This window comes from Hylobates moloch, unplaced genomic scaffold (genome assembly GCF_009828535.3).
Source record: "Hylobates moloch isolate HMO894 unplaced genomic scaffold, HMol_V3 SCAFFOLD_8, whole genome shotgun sequence".
NCBI classification, from domain to species: Eukaryota; Metazoa; Chordata; class Mammalia; order Primates; family Hylobatidae; genus Hylobates; species Hylobates moloch.
In genome coordinates this window covers 118,650,180-118,669,108 of record NW_026652283.1, presented here as the reverse complement: position 1 = coordinate 118,669,108, position 18,929 = coordinate 118,650,180, and the positions used below count along the sequence as shown (strand labels likewise).

Here is an 18,929-nt window from a genome sequence, read left to right as displayed (position 1 = left end):
AAGTCATTTCATCCTGAATGCTGCAGTAAAAACCACTAAAAAGTACGGAAATTTCCTCACACAATCACAGCGCCATTAGCACATCTAATCAAACAGACAATAACTTCTTGGCATCTAATACGATCTATAATCAGATTCCTCACCAGCTCATGGATGTCTTTTTATGGTTCAAATCAGCTCATAAATAAAGCCTACAGTAGCGCATGATACGTGTATCTTTTAGGGTTTTTCTAGTTACCACACCCTATTCTTTCCCACAATCCCGTATTTTTTTTTTCATTCCACTGACTTATTGTAGAAATTGGGTCAATTGTCTTGAGCTCTGTCCCACATTTTGGATTTTTGTTTGTTTCCTTCTAAGACTGCATCTCTATAACTTGTAATTTCTGCGAATGAAAAATACTTCTAGAGATCTGATTAGATTTAGGTTCAGCTTTTTGGCAGGAAGAGTTCAGATTTATACTGCATTATGTCAGGAGCACACAAGGTCTGATTGTTCTACTTCTGTGGTACTAAGGCTGAACCATAAATAGTAGGTTCTTTATTAGACTGAAATATTCTTTTTCTGTTGAAAACAGATTTACTATGAAAGTGAATTTTGTATAACTCTTAGTATAGTGGATAATGTGTCTGGATTTTAGTAGGAAGGAGAAACTTAATAATTCTTCAATAGCGCTATCAATTAAGAAGCAAGGAAATCAACCTGCAGCGTAAAACTACCCTTGATTCCCATGAGTATTAAAGAAGTTCAAACTAGCCATCATTTTAACTATACCAACGAACTCATAGTTACCTAGTGAGCAACTACTAACGACCCTGAACCAGGGCCTGTGAAGGGACAAAGCCATGGCCACTGTCGTATGGGCAGAAGAGGAAGACACACACTGTTGAAAGGACAGCATGCCAGGCAGCAGACAGTAATCAGCAAATTCAGACCAACGCAGAGCGCAGTGAGAGGCAGGATGGAGATGAGGAAACTTTGCATGAAGATGTCACTGCGGTGTTAGCCGCCGGGGGCAGTGACTCGCATCTCCAGAGCCTAGAACAGCACCTAGCACAGAAGAATTTAATAAAAACCTGCCAAATAAAATAATGAGCCAGAACGTGCTCAGGGTCCGGAAAGAGGCGGCAGCAGAGTGGGTGACACAGAGCTGGGTGAGAAGAGTCCTGGGAGGTCTGTACCAGGAGCCAGCAAGCGTCGGCATCAGGGAAGCAGATTAGCGTGAGCTGGGCAAGGGTCTGATGGGTGCGTTAAGGCAGCTGCGTCTGTCATATGCTGGGCACTGCTGACATGGGACAGCAGCACTGGAGAAGAGCCGATTTTGAGAATAAGAGCTCAAAACGCTCTGAAAGGATGCCCTGCAAGGAGGAAACATTGGGGCCGGGGAGGCTACTTCGGATTATAATTTAGGGGTCATAATGATTAGGAATGGTTTCATCGGAAGGAATGAAAAAGCAGGATGAATAGTGGAGGATTAAAAATACAAAATCAGCAGACCCTGGTAATGTCAAAAGAAAAAAAAGAAATCACAGATCACACTCAAGATCCAACAACTCTAGCTAAGTAAGATATCCAATTATTTAAAATGTGCTTAGTGTTTGTACTTCTTCCCCCACAACCCTGGGTATGGGTTTAATCCACTCAACATCATTCTCATATGAAGTGACCCTGCTTATGCTTTTATCAAAAACTCAAGAAGGACCCGAGAAGACTTGGTGTGACGCTACAAAGAGAGTTCAGACCTCGGACTGAAGTGAAGACTGGTGGCACTCAGCTCATTCCTCTTTTCTCTTCCACATCACAACTATAGTTTCCACTAATCTTTCCCAATAGGGCAATTATTATTACTAAGAAAGGCAAACCTGCAATAGGTGAGGCCTGTCTCTCCCAGCAGAACACCTCACATTCCTTCTGTGGGAAAGGAAAATGGAGCCAGGGGCAAGTTATCTGACCTGGTGCGACCTCCTGCAGGGTGTGCTTGGAGGAACCATCCAGCACAGACAGCCTGCTGGCTACAGGAGGCACACGCAAAAGACATCCAAGTCAGGATAATAACAACCAGCATGTATTTATGGAGGCTCAGAGCACTTTCTGCAACCCACCCCATGTTTCAGTAAGATAAGTTAGGAATGGCATATTTCCATGATATACTTTAGACAACCAGAGTACTCGGATGATTCATGCTTAACTTGCAGGAAGAAGCCATACTAGTGCTGAGTGGGTGGCAGAGCACAGGAAGAAGACACACTAGTGCTGAGGGAGGAGGCAGAGCACAGGAAGAAGCCACACTAGTGCTGAGGGGAGGCAGAGCACAGGAAGAGGCCACACTAGTGCTGAGGGGGAGGCAGAGCACAGGAAGAGGCCACATTAGTGCTGAGGGGAGGCAGAGCATAGGAAGAGGCCACATTAGTGCTGAGGGGAGGCAGAGCACAGGAAGAGGCCACACTAGTGCTGAGGGAGGAGGCAGAGCGCAGGAAGAGGCCACACTAGTGCTGAGGGAGGAGGCAGAGCACAGGAAGGAGCCACACTAGTGCTGAGGGAGGAGGCAGAGCACAGGAAGAAGCCACACTAGTGCTGAGGGAGGAGGCAGAGCACCATCTCCTTCACTGCACAGCAGGGGCTTTCTCAGCCTTCTTCAGGTTTGGATCCAACAGGCTGCAGTGGGAGCACATGTGGGGGAGAGGTCTCCATGAGACCACAGCCCTACTTAAATACAACTCATAAGGAAGTCAATCTGAGGAGCAAACAGAGTAAGTTTTTGTGTTTTCTGTTTATGTTTTAAAATGGGAATGATGCCAGGGATAGGATTTAAAAAGAGCAACCACTCCCACCCCTCCCACATGTATTGAGATGAAACAGTTTATAACATTGTGGAACCGACGGATGAGAAAAAGGGTTGTTACACTTTTGAATTGAAAGGGTTTTCTCTTAGTCTTTCTCCACTCCTTTCCTTCATTAACGATTTGCTGAATACCCTGAGCCTAATGGCCCAACCACTTTCCAGAGCGGGGGAAAAGCAGCCAGTGTTTCCTCTACAAGAGAAACATGTGAGGCAACAGAAGGTAAAACCCCTGGAAAAACTGACCCCCAGAGGCTCTGCCGGCAGGACCTAGGATGCAGCGGAGGGCAGGAGAGGCGCTCCTGACAGGAGGGAGGCCAGGGCACGTAGGAGGACCTCCCGACTTGTCCACCACAGCCCAGGTCCATGGCCCCAGCAAGAGGGCTTCTCTAGAGAAGCCAAGCCCCAGTGACAGAAAGACCCGCCGACTCTGACAACTGGGGGTTCCCTAAGGAAATGGCCAACTCCCCATCTGAGAAGGCTGCCTCTGCAAACCGCTTCCAAATGGCTCATTAATTGACTGTTAAATTAGAGCGGACGGCAAAGGATCATCGGACTATGTGGGGGAAATCCTCCGTCATGAAGGGAGCAAAGCAAAACCAAAAGAAAAGAGGAACTCAGAGGACAAAGACAGGAAAACAATCTGCGAATCTGTGAAAAACACAACGCCTCCAGAGGCCGAGGAACATATGGTTGTATCCATGAGACAAGAACAGGACATTATTAAAAAATAACAAACAATGAGATAGTTAAGACACAGCTCTTGAAAATTAAAAATGACAGCAAAACTTACCTTCTAATAAGAAGTTTAGAAAATAAAAATCAAGAAAATCCCCCCCACCCCCTCACCAAAGTAGAACAAAGATACAGAAAAATTGGTGACAAAAGAAAAATCTGAGGAGGAATTCAAGATGTCAGTGCAACTACTGGCTTCCTGACAAAACAAGAGGGGGAAAATTATGAAAGAGCTAATTTTCCAGAACTCATGAAAGGATATGAATCTTCATACTGCAAGTTCTACCAAGTGCCTGGTGAATAAAAACGCCCAACCAACTCATATTCCCATGAGGTTTTAGAATCTGAGCATGTTAAGATTCTAAAACCTCCTGAAAGTGAGATAAACAGGTCTGTGCAAAGAACTAAAATAAGAACTGCAACAATGGCTATCAGAAGACACTAGAGTAATACCCTCAAAATGCTGAAGGAAAATGATTTTCAACTCAGAATTCTATACCCAGACCATCTGCCATGGTATTAATAGAGATTTTCAGACCTGTGCCCTTTTCAGAAAGCTGCAGAAGATGAGTGAGGAGACAGAGGAGCTAAAAGGAGCAAGGCTGGGGAAAAGTCCAGGAGGCCAGGGAAGCGGCGGAGCCAGCAACTAGTCCTGAGGGAGCCGGGAGGTGGAAATCCTAAGACAGAGGTCTCCTGGGAGACAGATCCAGCTGACAGATGATCTGATGCAGCTGACACTCTGAAAGTTTTATATTAAGAGGCTACCAAAGGGTCTAGAGGGAAAAAACAAAATCACACAGATATATAGAATGCTTTTGTTTTCCATCAGAAAACAACCAAAAATTGTTACAGGAAATGTTATTATTGTACACTATTTGGCTTGGCAGGATATGATATTTACATAGCACTAAAAATATAAACCCCAAATAACAAATTCACTAATTATTATACAATACGATCAGTAGTTTGAGTGGTGTAAAGGCCCAGATCTTAATCTACCAAAACAGAAGTCCACATTTTAAAAATTATGACACGAAAAAATGTCAATGCAAGTTATTATTGTAAAATATGAAGGTAAATACCAAATAACTGAAGAAGAACTGAAAGTGCTGTAGGCAGGAGGCTTGTGAGGTGAAGTGGCAACGATGATTACAGAATGTCTTTCTTTAAAAGCTGTTTCGTGGAGCTTAATTTTTTTTACATCTAGGTACATGTATTACTTTGATTAAAAAATAACAAGCATTTAACACATACTCTCTTTGTATGAGTCATTGTTCAAATGCTTTATGTGATCTCATTTAATTCTGACAACAGTACTAATAGATGATGTTACTATTATCCCTGTTTTAAGATATGAAAATTAAAGTACAGAGAGGTTACACAGCGTGTCTAGTAGCGCAGTGCTATCAACTGATAGAGCCAGGATTTTAACTCGCGCAACGTGGACCAGAATCTGGAGATCTTAACTCGGAAGGAAGCCAGGAAAAGACAATTTCATCTTGGAAAAAACAATCTGATTTTCACCTATTGGTAAACTTAGATAGTCAAAACCAATCAGCCTATCTGACATGAATAAGTAGGAAGCATTTATTTTCTCATATCTAAAATCCTATATTTTTCTATCAACAACACAAAAACACAGCCTAAAAAGCAAGAGCAGCAGAAAAGGAAAAGTTGGAAAAAAAATTGCACTCACACAAACTGTAGTTAAAAAATGACTAAGTTTCCTTGATATATGAATTTGTTGGAAAACCATTTATCAACAGCCTGTTTCTCTCTAGCAGAGTCCCTCAAGCCGAGAGCCATGTCATTCCCCTTTGACTGATTAATTAGCCAATCAGGGGACATTTTTCATTGTGAGGTATGATGGTTTATTTCAGCTAATGTTTGGTCTCTAATGGCGACACATTAAAGCCAACTCGGCTATTTTAGCCCTGTGGAGTGACCAAAAGGAAAGAACAGAAGATAAATCAAAACAGCTCCCTTCAGGTCCCCTTTAGTCCTTAACAAAACCCCTAAGGAGCAAGTGGCTGGAGGGAAGATCCTCTACCAATAAAGAGAAAGAACAAATAAAAGAAAGACACACATGTCTTCAAGCGAAAGAGTAGCCTTCCTGCTTCTGAAGGGCAATAATTTATCTGTTGATTTACAGACCACTGATAGAACAGGCCCCCAAAAGTCAATATTTAGCCCTTCTTCCTTTTATCAAAAGCTGTGCTCAGTAGAAAATCTAGCTCTGTAATGCTTCTTACTCACGGGGCTGATTTTCCCTGCACTCTGAATTAGAAGATGCTGTGAGTAACCCATCTCAAGCACTATTCACACCAAAGTCACTCCAGCCAGCCAATATCCCACTGCACTGTGGGTTCTCTAAGCTTCTTACCTGTCCCTATGCTGTGAGGGCATTGAAAACACAAAGAAGTAGAAGTTCAAGGGGAGGACAGATGGGAATATTCACATATCCAGGACAAGAAGCACATCTTCAACATGTCCACTGACAGCACACTTATCAAGGCAGGTCTAAGGAGCTGGTCTTTGCTATGCAATCACACACTTTATCATCACCATCCTCATTCATCACTCTTATTTTATGAATCTTGGAAGCTGTGTTAGTCTGTTTTTGTAATGCTATAAAGAAATACGTGAGGCTGGGTAATTTATGAAGTAAAGAGGTTTGATTTTGGCTCACAGTTCTGCAGGTTGCATGGGAGGTGTGCCGCTGGCATCTGCTCCTGGTGAGGCCTCGGGAAGCCCCCAATCATGGTGGAAGGAGAAGGGAGAGCCAGCCCATCACATGGTGAGATGGCAGGAGGAGGTGCCAGGCTCTTAAACAACCAGATCTCGTGTGAACTCAGAGTGAGAACTCATTCATTATCATGAGGATATCAAGTCATGCATAAGGGATCCGCCCCAACAACCCAAACAACACCTACCATGCCACACCTCCAACACTGGGGATTACAGTTCAACATGGGGTTTGGAGGGGACACACGTCCAAACCATATCAGAAGCCTTCAGACAAGACACTACTGTTTCCTTCCTTCCCAACTGATTTAACGATGACTTCCACATTGCTAGTTATATTCCTGGACCCCACTGGCATTTGTGTTTGAGGCCGGGACGAGTCGCTGCTCATGCTGCTTTTGCCTTTTGATGCCTTGTCCAGCCAGAGAACTCCCGCCCTTCAGGCCTAGCTCAATTTCCAATTCTGTGTGTCTGTGCCTCCTGACAGACTCAGTGAGCATTAGCAGCTCCCTGCCTGTGTTCCCACACTGTTTAAGGCATATTTCAACAAATGAATTCAATTCAGCAAGAACCTTACTGAGAACCCACTCCATGCCAGGCATAGTTCTAGATATGAGGAAATATAAAAATTCCTGCCCTCACGGGGATCCCAGTCTCCTAAGGGAAGGCAGGAAGTCAACAAGGGAACCACCGAGCACGTCAGCAGGTGCTCACTACTGTGAAGGAAAACAAGTAACCAAATGTCTGTACTTCCACCCAAAACTGCAGAGAACATGGTATTAGAAGGTTATTGCCTTAGTCATTACTTATCTTCAACATCAATTACACAAAACTGATGTGTTATGAGGTCCTCTACCACTGCTGTAATGGGAAAATGGCAGACAGGAGTCACTTCACTAGAGGGCTTTGAGAAGGACGTGCTTCTCAGCAATGACCCTGTTTACTCACTACGTTTATAATAAATATTGTGACTACGCACACATAGACACAATTTTCTCAGTTCTAAAGGATGTTTCATAGAAGTTATTATTGGCCATTTTAAACTGTGAGAGTGTTGGTGCTGACTGTGACGACAGTGGTCTCAGCAGCAGCAGCTAAGATGCACTGGGCATTTACTATGTGCTGGGCACTTCGCTGAGAGTTTTACATGGCTTACCATCTAATCTTCCCTGGATCTTTTATTATCCCCATTTACAAATGAAGAAGCTGGGGCTCAGAAAGGTTAAATAACTTGCCCGAAATCACACAGTCTTCAAACTACTCTTGGGCCCAAATGCAGGCATATGAAACTCTCAAGTGCCTATTCACAACACTATATGGCCCTGAATGAGTTGCCCTTTAGAAGAAACTAGAGTAGAACATTCATTAGATGACCTGATTTCCTCATTCTACTGGCTCAGATGGTTCTACCAGGTATATATATTTGACACCAGGTATCAATGTCTAATCACAGAACCACAGGAAGACAAATCTTGAGACAGCCATTTCAGTTATCCACACAACAAACCATCCTGACACTCAGTGGCTTCAAACATAACACCCATTTCCCTGTTCACATTATTTCTGTGGGTTAGCAATTCAAGGAAGGGCTGGGCTGGCCAGTCCTAGCTCAGGGTCTCTCACATGGATATTGTCAAAAGCTGGGGAGAGCTGGCAGAGCAGGGAGCTGGCCAGGCACCCGCTCCCCAGGCAAGCTCGGGGTGCCTGCATAACTCACTGATCATGGTCTCTCCATGGAGGCTTGCTTGGGCACTGGGCCTCCTCACAGCCTGGGGCTCGGGGCAGCTGGACTATTTACATGAAAGCTTCAAGAGCAAGTGTTCCAGCCAACAAGGCCTCAGAAGTCACCTGGAACCCTACTACTAGACTGTCATGGCTACAAGCAAGTTCCAGGCCCGCCTGGGTAGAGGGGAGGGGGCCAGACTTCACCTACTGGTGTGGAGGTGGTAAGGGCCCACTTAGAAGAGCATGTGGAATGGGAGGTATCGCTGAGGCCATCTTTGGAAAACAGAATCTGCTACACAAACATGTAACTCAAGACTCATTTACAGATAACTGAGTTTACAGATAAAATAGGGACACCCTACCACAAGGTGAAGGTAACTTCACCTTGACACTCAACAGTTCCAGTTACTCTTTTAAGTCTTGAATCTGCTAAGACAGATGACTTGCTATTTTACCTGAAGTCTATTTGATCTCTTGTTTGGACACATCAAGAGCCTTTCACATTCATCTACTGGATAAAGCGCATAAGTAGATAAAGCCAAAATTGCTCAAGTATGTAAGAATCAAGAAGAATACAAGTAATGTTCTCTTCTTTGTTGTTGAGGAAAACGTAAAACTTCAAGTCAAGACTTAAACCTGCCAGCACCATTTCAAATGTGATCATTTCAAGTGTTCTCTTTCCTCCAGAATGACAGAAGGTCAGAGCTGGAAGGGCTTGAATGCATTTAGCTGGGACTCTTGCCTACTACCAGAACCTGCACAGGGTGCTCCCCAGGAGGCGTGCACTGTGGCCAGCAGCTCTGCCAGCCCATGCAGGCTGCTTCCTTTTCCTGAGTTGTTACCTTTCTATGAATTTCACCGGTCAGTACTAGTTCTTCCTTTGTCCAAACTGTCACCCTGATAACCACACCCAATTCTTTCACCTGTTTCTGGCATAACATGCTTTCCAGATGCCACTGTCCCCAAAGCCAATTCCCTGAATGTACTCCTTGAAAACATGACACCCAGGCCTGTACAGAGCCGTTCAAGCACAGTCACCTGTGAGGAACACAAGCTACCAGTCTGTTGCTTTCAGCAAGTGAGCACAGCCTCCCTGACACCACCGAGCCTGCGCTCAGGACAGGTGCCACCGGACATAATTTGGCTTAGGTTAAACTTGTGGTCAGGATACATGTCCTACCTTCTAACTAATTTTCATCTAGCTGCTACCAAATTAGATCTTTCTAGAACTAAATGAGACTGTACGTATCTTCATAAACTTTCACTTTAAAGCAATGAAAATGTTTTGGCCAACTGTCCCAGCTCACAGAGATCATTTTGAATCAGGATTCAGTTATCAACGGTCAAAATGATGACAAGAATTACTGAAGTCATCACTGTTGGGAAAAAAATGAATTTTGGAACTCAAGTGTACTAACTGGCTTGTTTGTGGGCTTATATGTCTCCCTAACTAAAAGGTTCTTAATTAGATTACTTTGGTGTCCAGATGTGGAGTGGGGGGAGGGTGGAGCGATGGGTGCAGGAAGGGGGGTCCATATCGTATAAACCCCTCTTGAAACTCACCTAACCATAAATGTCGGGTATCAGTGTGAAAATTCAGAACAAAAGGAGAAACGCCGTTGAATTAAAAGGCACTTGAAAAACTAAGGCAATAAAGAGACTCTTCTCAATGATCTTCCCCATGAGGAACTTAAGGCATTGAATCCAACCAGAACAATGAATGGTCCAAAATACCTCATGAATTCCACCAAGCAAAACAAACGCGTCTACTTGGAATTCGTTTTCAGACTGGATAATCAGCAAGCAATGGGGGAAAAAAAGGAGATTGACAAAGAGATGAGAAAGGAACACAAACTGCAAAGAAGTCATGCTTTGCCTCAAAAAGCAAAAGCCAGCAGAAGAATTTCAAGGAAAATGATTATTGATTTGGTATCCTGAGAGAGTGAAACTCTCATGAGGGTTCTAATTCAATCAGGTTAGAGAAGTGAAGAAACGGACAATTATTTTGCCAGGAGCCCATGCCAGAAGCATGCTAAACAGAGAAACGAAGTGAGAATGCTGGTAACACATTCTCCATCCTCACTCCGGTTTTGGAGTATTTTCTCTAGTGATAAGGCTCAATCCGGAAACGAGCTGGAGAGAGGAAGGAAACTGGGAAGGTGGGGGAGGGAAAAAAATGAGAGAGGGAAAAAAAAAAAAAGAGTAGCAGGAAGTTCAACCAGATAGGAACTGATGGAATTTGTTTTTCAGTGTCTCCAACTTCAAATTGCAAACCAACTGAGAAAAGACACATGCTCATGTACACAAGCCCCGGCAGGCACTGGCCAGCACAAGTACTTGCCGCAGGTCTCCAGGGGCCCTGGGAACCTCAATTCATTATCTTCGATCATTTCTTTGTCTCCATAGAAAGTGCACACATCTCCAATTTAGGTGCACTCCAAACCAGAGTTATTACCTTCCAATCAATACACAACAAAAATGGTGGGAAAAGGAAGAACTTGGAAATTAGAAATGTGCAACCAGCCGTCCCCACACAGAACAGTTTATGAGAAGTTTTCTGAGCAACTGGCAGTTCATGATGATCTTTCACCGTTGAAGCAAGTCCTTCTGAATAGCCGGATTCAGCAGGGAAACAGCGCCTCCTGACAGCTGCTGTGTCTGGAGGAAATAGGAAGCACCAATAAAGTCAGAGGAGAGTCCTTCAAGCAATAGGAATGCTTTATCTTCTGAGCAACGAAAAACAGCCAGAGCTGCGAAAAACTATTCTAGAGTGAAATGCAAGGTCTGAAAGCCAGTTTCTGGCAAATTGGATTGATTTTTAAAAACATAAAATGGTGTGAGCAAACATTTATTCAATAATCCTTTCTCAAGAATCCACGAGTAGATTGTGCATGGCGTGGAATATAGATTATGAGTATTTCCCACTCTCAGAGAAGAAATACTTATTGATTAGAACATTTCAAAAGGAAAAGACATTTCAAATATCAACCATGACGCTATACAAACCATGATTTTTATGGTAACGAAGTCCATTTTTAAAAAAGAGAAGAATAATGAGGCTTCAACTAACTGAATCCCTACCACGTGCCAAGCACTGGAGCCAGTCACATGCTGGGGACCCAGAAATGAGAACACAAATCCTCTCTAAGGTGTTCGCTGGCCAGTGTATGCCACAAATGAAAAAGTCCACATGTAAAACACAGTGAGGCAATTTCTTCTTTTTCTTCCTTGTTTTTTTTGAGACAGGATCTGCCTCTGTCACCCAGGCTGGAGTGCGGTGGCGTGATAATATAGCTCACTGCAGCCTCAATCTCCTAGACTCAAGCAATCCTCCCATCCCCAGCCTCCTGAGTAGCTGAGACTATAGGTGGATGCCACTGAGCCTGGCTAATTTTTTAAATTTTTTGTAGAGACGGTGTCTCACTACATTGCCCAGGCTGGTTTCAAACTCCTGAGTTCAGGCAATCCTCCTGCCTCGGCCTCCCAAAATGTTGGGATTATAGGCACGAGCCACTGCGCCCAGCTAGCAATTTCTTTATTAGACGCAAAAAGGTCAGAGAGAGGACAGAAAGTATGATTTAAGTTTCATAAACATGTCCTAGAAATCTTGCATTTAGCTTGGATTGTTGTTTCGCTTTGATATAATTTTCTTTTAATTTCTATACATTATATTCAAAATAATTAAGACAGCACATTCTTTACTTGGCATAGTTTGTTCCGCTACACAACATAAAGTTCATTCCTACTATGCTCACAAAGAAAATTTACATTTTAAGTAATTTTTTTTTTGAATGAATACTTTTAAATGCATAGTCTTAGATTTTAAAGCTTTTTTTTGGACCAAGGACACCTCCAAAATCCAATGAAAACTGCACGTGGGCCCACACGTTTTGCATGCAATTTAAAGGAGGTCACAAACTCACTATAGTGAGTGTACCCTGAGATACTGCCAACACCATGAGCTCTCCAATACCAGCACGCTACAGATGACAAAACTTGTCACGATATCACTTTGTACGTACATATCACTTCACAGTTTAACATACCCCTGAAATTATTAAGTAAATGATTTAACCAATTGGAGTGAACTTTAAAGACATCAGATGATTTGATCTCTACAAGGAGTTCTCTAAAGACTCATAAAATAGAAAATAACACTGAGCATGGCTAAGTGCAGGAAGTAGATCATGGAAACGACAACTGGCCTTTAGCACTGGGTAGTGACCCCTGCAGATCTGAGCAGCCTCAGCATCAAACTGAGAGACCATGTGGTCTGTACACACGATATTCCACTCCTAATCAGACAATTCTGTCGGCAGCTGTGGTTGCCAGGGTCACGGGCAGTGTTGGAGGGGTATGCAACTATGATTGGGATTAGCATGAGGGACGCCTTGGTGGTAATGAAATAGTTCAGGATCTTCACTGAGATAATAATGGTTACACAATCCACAAATGTGATAAAGGGGCACAGAGCTATATGAGCAGATGGTACCAATGCCAATTTCCTGGTTTCATCATCTTGTACTGTAGTTATGTAAGATGTAACCACTGGGGAAAACCAGATGAAGGGTACACAGAACCCCTGTACTATCTTTGAAACATCCTGTTCATCTATAAAAAGTTAAGGAAAAAACCCTCATGACTATTAATCAAGAGCTGCAGATGTTTCTTTGATATAAATATATTCAGATCATCCAGTTCAATAGAGAGACGAAAAAATACACAAGAAACACAACATCTATGCTCCAGATGCTCAAGCTCTTTCTTAATTCAGCCTCCAGCCAACAGGGAAGTCAAGTCGTTCCTCAGGCTGGCCTGGACACCTGGTCACATGCTTGTCAACCCCTAACAGCTCACCTCTGACTAGAGGTAAGGTAAAGAAGTTTTGAAATTTAAACCATTATTTTCCACAAAATAGCAACAGCCAATCATTTTCCCACAAAGTTATGATACAGCATCAACCACTGGTGTCTCTGGTGAAGCTCAACAGAAGCTGCTAAGGCCTAACTAACCCCCTTCAATGTAGATTTTTTGTTAAATGAGAAAGAGTTCATTAACTTCGGCAGGACTGCTGTATAGGAGAAAGAATGCTGATTTTGGAATTGGAGGGACACAGGTTTAAAGCCCACGTGTGCCATTTTGGAGCGTTCTAACAATTCTCCCTGTGCCTCAGTTTCCTCACTGCTACAGAGGGGATACTGATGTTTACATGACAGGACTGCTGTGAGGATGAAATGAGAAAAATCCAGCACAGGGTTTGGCACACCGGTGCTTAATAAAATTGGAATTCTAAGATGGCAGTCAGGAGCTGTAGAAATTAAAATCAGTAGGCGTCACTGAATGCAAGGGTGATGCTGTTACCCAAGCCAAGAACGTGGTTAACGCCAAGGTTCTGGAACTCTGGATGCTGAAGACAGAGCAGCACCAGCACCTAACTAGAGCACCCACAGAGCTACTGCTACCTTAACGGCCCGCACTACCATGGTTTCCAGGACACTGGAGGTAGCTGACTTCCAGCAACACCTTGGCCTCTGCAACGCCAAATATCAAACCAGGCTGACGCGGCTATGAGAGTCAAGCGAAGCAAAAACATGCAACATTCCCGCCAACTGAGGATGGGAGCCGAAAGAGGTTGTATTTTCAAACAAATCTGATCAAAGGCCTCCTGCCTTTGACTATAAGGGCTGTTGTAACTAACAAGGTAAGGTTTCTCAGCAATAGTCTACTGAAGGAAGGTACCGGTATACCTCAATAAAAGCAAACTTAACATATGAAAATCCACGTGGATGTCAAAGATAAATGTACAGGTCATTTGCTTTATAGAAAGATATTCTGTTTGTCTTAAATGTGATTACATTTAAATAGATTCTGTTTTCTGCACACATGCGGGCATACGTCAAATGGAAAATACTGCCTAGATGCGACCTCCTCACTGTGACACACAGGCCAGCAGCAGCGACACCTGGGAGCTCCTCGGATGGGGATGTACAGGCTCTCAGCCCCCGCCCAGGCTTCCTGAATTGGAATCTGCAGTTTGACAAGGAAGACTTGTACACATGGCAGGAATTGAGGAGCTCTGTCCTCAGGGTTACTCACGACCCGGAAGCCAGAAGCTCTCAGTACAGCTGCATGGCAGGCTTTCCCCGTGTTCTCAACCCTCGCTCCTTACTGAACATCAGAATAACTGCTGCAACAGTTGGGGAGGTATTGAAAAAAAAAATTTTTAATTTTTCTCCTTTTGTAATACAGATACCTGGACCCTGACCCAAGATTTAATTTAATTGGTCTTGGGCAGAACCCTGGCATTAGCGTTTGTTTAAAGCTCATTAGACAATGCCAGGACGACCTTGTTGAGAACTATGGCTACAGACGGAGAGCAGGGCCTGGAAGAAGACCGCCTCACCAACAGGTAGGACCTAAACTTATCACTGGAAGAAAACATTGAACTGGAAGAGAGAGAGAAAGATGTGAGTAATGGAAATCTTGCACAAAACACCACGTTGCATCAAGTTTGATCATCTCCACACACACTGGACCAAAAGAGATTTTCCTGGGGCTAGCATTAGGGAACTGCTTTTGAAGCTCCTCAAACACAGGTGGGTGTCTCACTTTAATAAGAGTTAGCTACCAAAGAGTCAAGTAACACCACACAGTGTTGAAAACCTCAAGGCACTCAACACCAATAAATTCTCAAACAGAAATCTGCCAGAGGATCAGAAACCTCTGATCTCTTACAACTAAGAACTTTCTGCACCAAACACATAAATTCTCTTAAAGTTCTACAAAAGCCCACAAGTAATATTTCCCTCCCTGATCTATTCAACTGTACATTTTCAAAGAGGGTGTCCGGGAAGGCAAAGGCTGGGGGTGGTGGGTGAGCGGCAGGCAGAAGAGAGAGGATCAACGTGCGGGGATATGGAAACGCCAGTACAGAAGGCACGTGAGCCCCACGGGGCTGGGGAGATGGGGGTTATCTCAAGGTATGGGAGGGACATGGAGTTGATACAAAGGCTCAGGGTGTGATTGTGGGGTGGGGGCAGCTGTTGGGCAGAGCAAAGGAGATGGAGTGCAAGAGGCGCGGAAATGGAATTCTAGTTCTACCTGAGGAGATGCAGACGACTGAAAGAGCCAAGGAAGAGGGGCTGGAGAGGAGGCTGGGATAAGCCAGAGGCCACGTCCTCAGTGATCAAGGAAGAGTGGCCTACTCCAGGTCTCACGGTGAGCACTGAGGGCAGAGGTGCAACCAGAAGCCAGCCTGTCTGACCAAAGCTCTTTCCAGCAGCCCCTTGTGAAGGAGCAGCCGGCATGGCCTGATGTCAGAGCGGTTCCTCCCTAGTGACCACTGCCTATCCCGTGACTCAGCATAGTCCACGCAGGCACCAAAGCCAGGTATCCTTTCCAGCCTGCTGCTTCCATCTGCTGAGGGTGCAGGGGCAGACAAGGGCTAAAAGACCTGAGAATTTAGTCCCAATCTGCACAGGGAATCACCAAATGAGACTTCTAACCACTGGTAATTCTGAACTCTCTAAAAATTATTACTATTAAGAAATAAATATTTACCACCCTAGAAATAAAGATTTCTGTCAGTCTGGAAAAATGCCAGGAATCAATAAACCAAGTCTTCTTTTTTTTCTATGGTCACCAAGGGCCCTGGCTACAAACCAATAAAAGAACATCAGTACAACATACCAGATTAGCTGAGTAATAGTGGTCACAACCATATATTCCAGATTTTCTCAGACAATGCCAGTTCTAAATATTTTTAGCCTGTTATTTTTGGAAATCCATAATCCTAATATATGTCAAACTATATCCAGGGCTGTCTCTTACACTTAAAAACGGCACACAAAATTCTTTGCGATATTATACAGCCCAATTTAATAATTAGAATAAATTATGGAGTTCATCCATTGAGGGTGTAGTTTAGTCACCCCATTCTTTTCTTCTAGTTGTAAGGCAAATAATATTGTAAAACAGAGGAAACACCCCATCAAACCCCCTTATAGACGGTGCTGATCTAGCGCTGTCTCAAATGATGTTAGAATGGGACAGGCTGGTTCTAGAGAATGAAGGTGACATGCTTCCTCCCACCTCCATTCCAAATGGAGTAATGCAGTTTGAGCAGAACGGACAAAATCCCTCCCCTTCTTGGCCACGGAAGAGATATTTTCCCCTCTGATTATATCGGCAAGGGGTATTCTTCCCCAAGTTTAATCTAGTCCTCACACCAAAACAAAAAGAACAAAAGCCAAACACCAGAAAACACTTATTCTTTTTTTTTAAGATTCCTTATAAAACATATTATCTACCCACTAATATTATTAAAAGGATCACATCTAGGTTGTGCATGAAGCCTCCAAAGTGTTTTGGAAACTGTCAGAAAAGTACTGGTCATACACAGAAACAGTCCTATACACAGGTGAAAATCAGACAGTATTAAAGCGGAACACGGAAACTGCACGTGGCTTTCTACCTCGGGAGTCTTCTTGCTCTGTCTTTTCCCAAAAATGCAGTCAAGATCTGTTTTGCTCCGAGATGACAGATCCTTCCCTAGAAAAACAAGGTGATGCTTTTCAGTAAGACCGTTCTTCCTAAAGGAACGAGCGCAGACACGAACTATGCAGCACCTCAAAGGAAAATGGTTTTCGGGAAAGAAAGAAACAATTTTATAACTACTGACTTTCTACCCAGTTTTTCATTCAACTCTTTCATTAGTAAACAAAATTAATTAAATTTTAAAACCAAGTAAATGTTTTAGAACCAGAACTCTTGACATTCTCTTAATTGCAGAAACAACCTAGAGCATACTGACTGCAAGGAAAGCTAAATTCTACAGCTCACCCTACTCCTGGTATGCCCTCAAGGTGCAATTCCTGGGTCTCTGGGTTCCTCATTTAGAAACAGATCTCATTTGCTTCAGAGACATGAGCTACTTACTTAGAAGATTATGAAATACAGACGAAAAACTACTACTAGATACACAGCTCCAAACTCCACATATGCACATGAATGAGAACGTATCATATTTGACACACAGGACCTTAATAATTAACTCAACAAATAGAAATTCTAAAGGAATATATGTAAATAAAAAATACTGTATAAGGGTGACAGGGTTTCAGATTTTTCTTCTTAAAATGTTCTTTACTGCTCTAACTATATTGTCTCTAAATAAAAGGCTACATAGAGAGAGCAGGAAATTAAATGGCTCTATGGTTCTTATTTAAAACACTAAACTCTTTAATTTCAAACCCACAAACCAACCAATTTAAAATTCACTTCTTTAGTATTTCCACTTCTACCCAATAATCCTCTGTGAGCAGTCGGCCAAATCTATTCCCATTTGTCAACCGCATGGTAAATGCATTTTAAAACGTAACTACTCCATGTAAAGGCTTGAGGCTCTGGGCGAGGGAGGTTCTGAGTCAGACACAGGAATGTGAGTTTCACGCTGGAAGCCAAGTTCCACCATCACAGACTCACTTGTCTTCTTGGTTTCCTGTAGCACATTGACTTGGCAAAGTAATGTCATGACCCAGAAGGTTCTAGTTCACTGACTATCACTGGGGCACTTAAATATGATATTGCTCAGTGACTCCGTGAAATTAAAAAAACAAAACACCCTTCAATTTAATGCAAAAGCAGGTGCCAAAACCAGTTTCCTAGGCAGCAGTACCAGATGAAGTGGCCCAGGCGGTATGACCTGTTCCTGCCAGGAGGGCAGGCTCCTCTGGGCTCTGCCTGCTGCTCTCCTTCCTACCTGAGCTTGACACTAAGCCCTCCTGCTTCTGATTTGTGATTAAATAGGACCTACACAAAAAGACCCAAAGCAAAACCTACTTAAGAATAGACAATGCACATCACAGATAGGGTAGAAAATGAACCGGGAAAGTGGGGAAGAAAACTGTTTGCAGTGGGAAGAGGTGGACAAGCTCATCTAGAGATACCCTCACAGCTTTGCTGCCAGCACAACCCATTTTCCAATGCAAAGCACAATTTGTACTTCAGAAAAGGCAGCTGTACTTAATTCAAAATGTGTACTGGCCATCTATCCCTAACCTATCCTCTGGAATACAGACACTCTAGAAAATGCAAATTAAGATCTCTTTCACAGCAATTTGACTAAAAGAAATGCTGGACGGATTAAGAAAGAGAGGGTACATGTGATATCACAGTTCTAAAACACGATGTCAAAACACGAACACACAGAGATTCAAAACAGATCTGAAAGTCAAAGGGAAAACTGTCAAGCTAGCAGAGACAGTAAGCTATACCAATGAACGTGCAACAGTGTCTAAAGTTTTGTTGATGGATTCTTGTACCAGAAATTTTTATCCTTTAGCAAAGTTCACTTAAGTAAATGTAGAAACCAGGATTGTTACAGGCCTTGCTCTGGATTTGATCTGGAAAACAAGAACACAGAGAAGAAAGAAGAGTCAAAGACCAGTGGAAAGGAACATAAAAGGTGGATAAAAAGGTGAAGATGGAAGTAACCTTGAGACAGTTACTAATTAATGGTCCTGATGGAAAGCTTATAAACACCAGGAAATTACGGCCACTTTTGAATAAATACCACAAATTTCAAAAGCATTTAAAAACCTTATTTGTTTCAGTTCTGAATTATGGTCAAATCATACAAAATACTGTTGATAAACCTAGAGAAAATGACAATTAAGAAAACTGAATAGGAAACAGATCTATCTGGATTTGGTTCATCTATTAGTCTTCAGTGCGTAACATTTCCAGAACCAGTAAGAAAGGCCTCCAAGAGTCAAACTGAAAGTTCCTGCAAGGATGAGCAGGTGCTTTCACAGAAGAACATTCTGTTTAGGATCGTTTTTGCTGTTGGTCTAATAATCATGATTATCAGTTTCCCAGTCTATC

General features: G+C 43.0%; 1 protein-coding gene across 5 annotated transcripts in view; it reads right to left on the bottom strand.

The window, feature by feature from the left end:
- Nucleotides 1–18,929, bottom strand: part of PINX1 (PIN2 (TERF1) interacting telomerase inhibitor 1) — a 73,877-nt gene that overhangs the window by 37,911 nt on the left and 17,037 nt on the right. For 4 of the 5 annotated variants that reach the window (XM_032162479.2, XM_058442397.1, XM_058442398.1 and 1 more), the window contains one exon: nucleotides 16,519–16,595. The exons of the other annotated variant lie outside the window; for it this stretch is intronic. In XM_032162479.2, coding sequence (XP_032018370.1) covers nucleotides 16,519–16,595 — 77 coding nt within the window. The remainder of the gene's footprint in view (nucleotides 1–16,518; nucleotides 16,596–18,929) is intronic. 5 annotated transcript variants of the gene reach the window in all.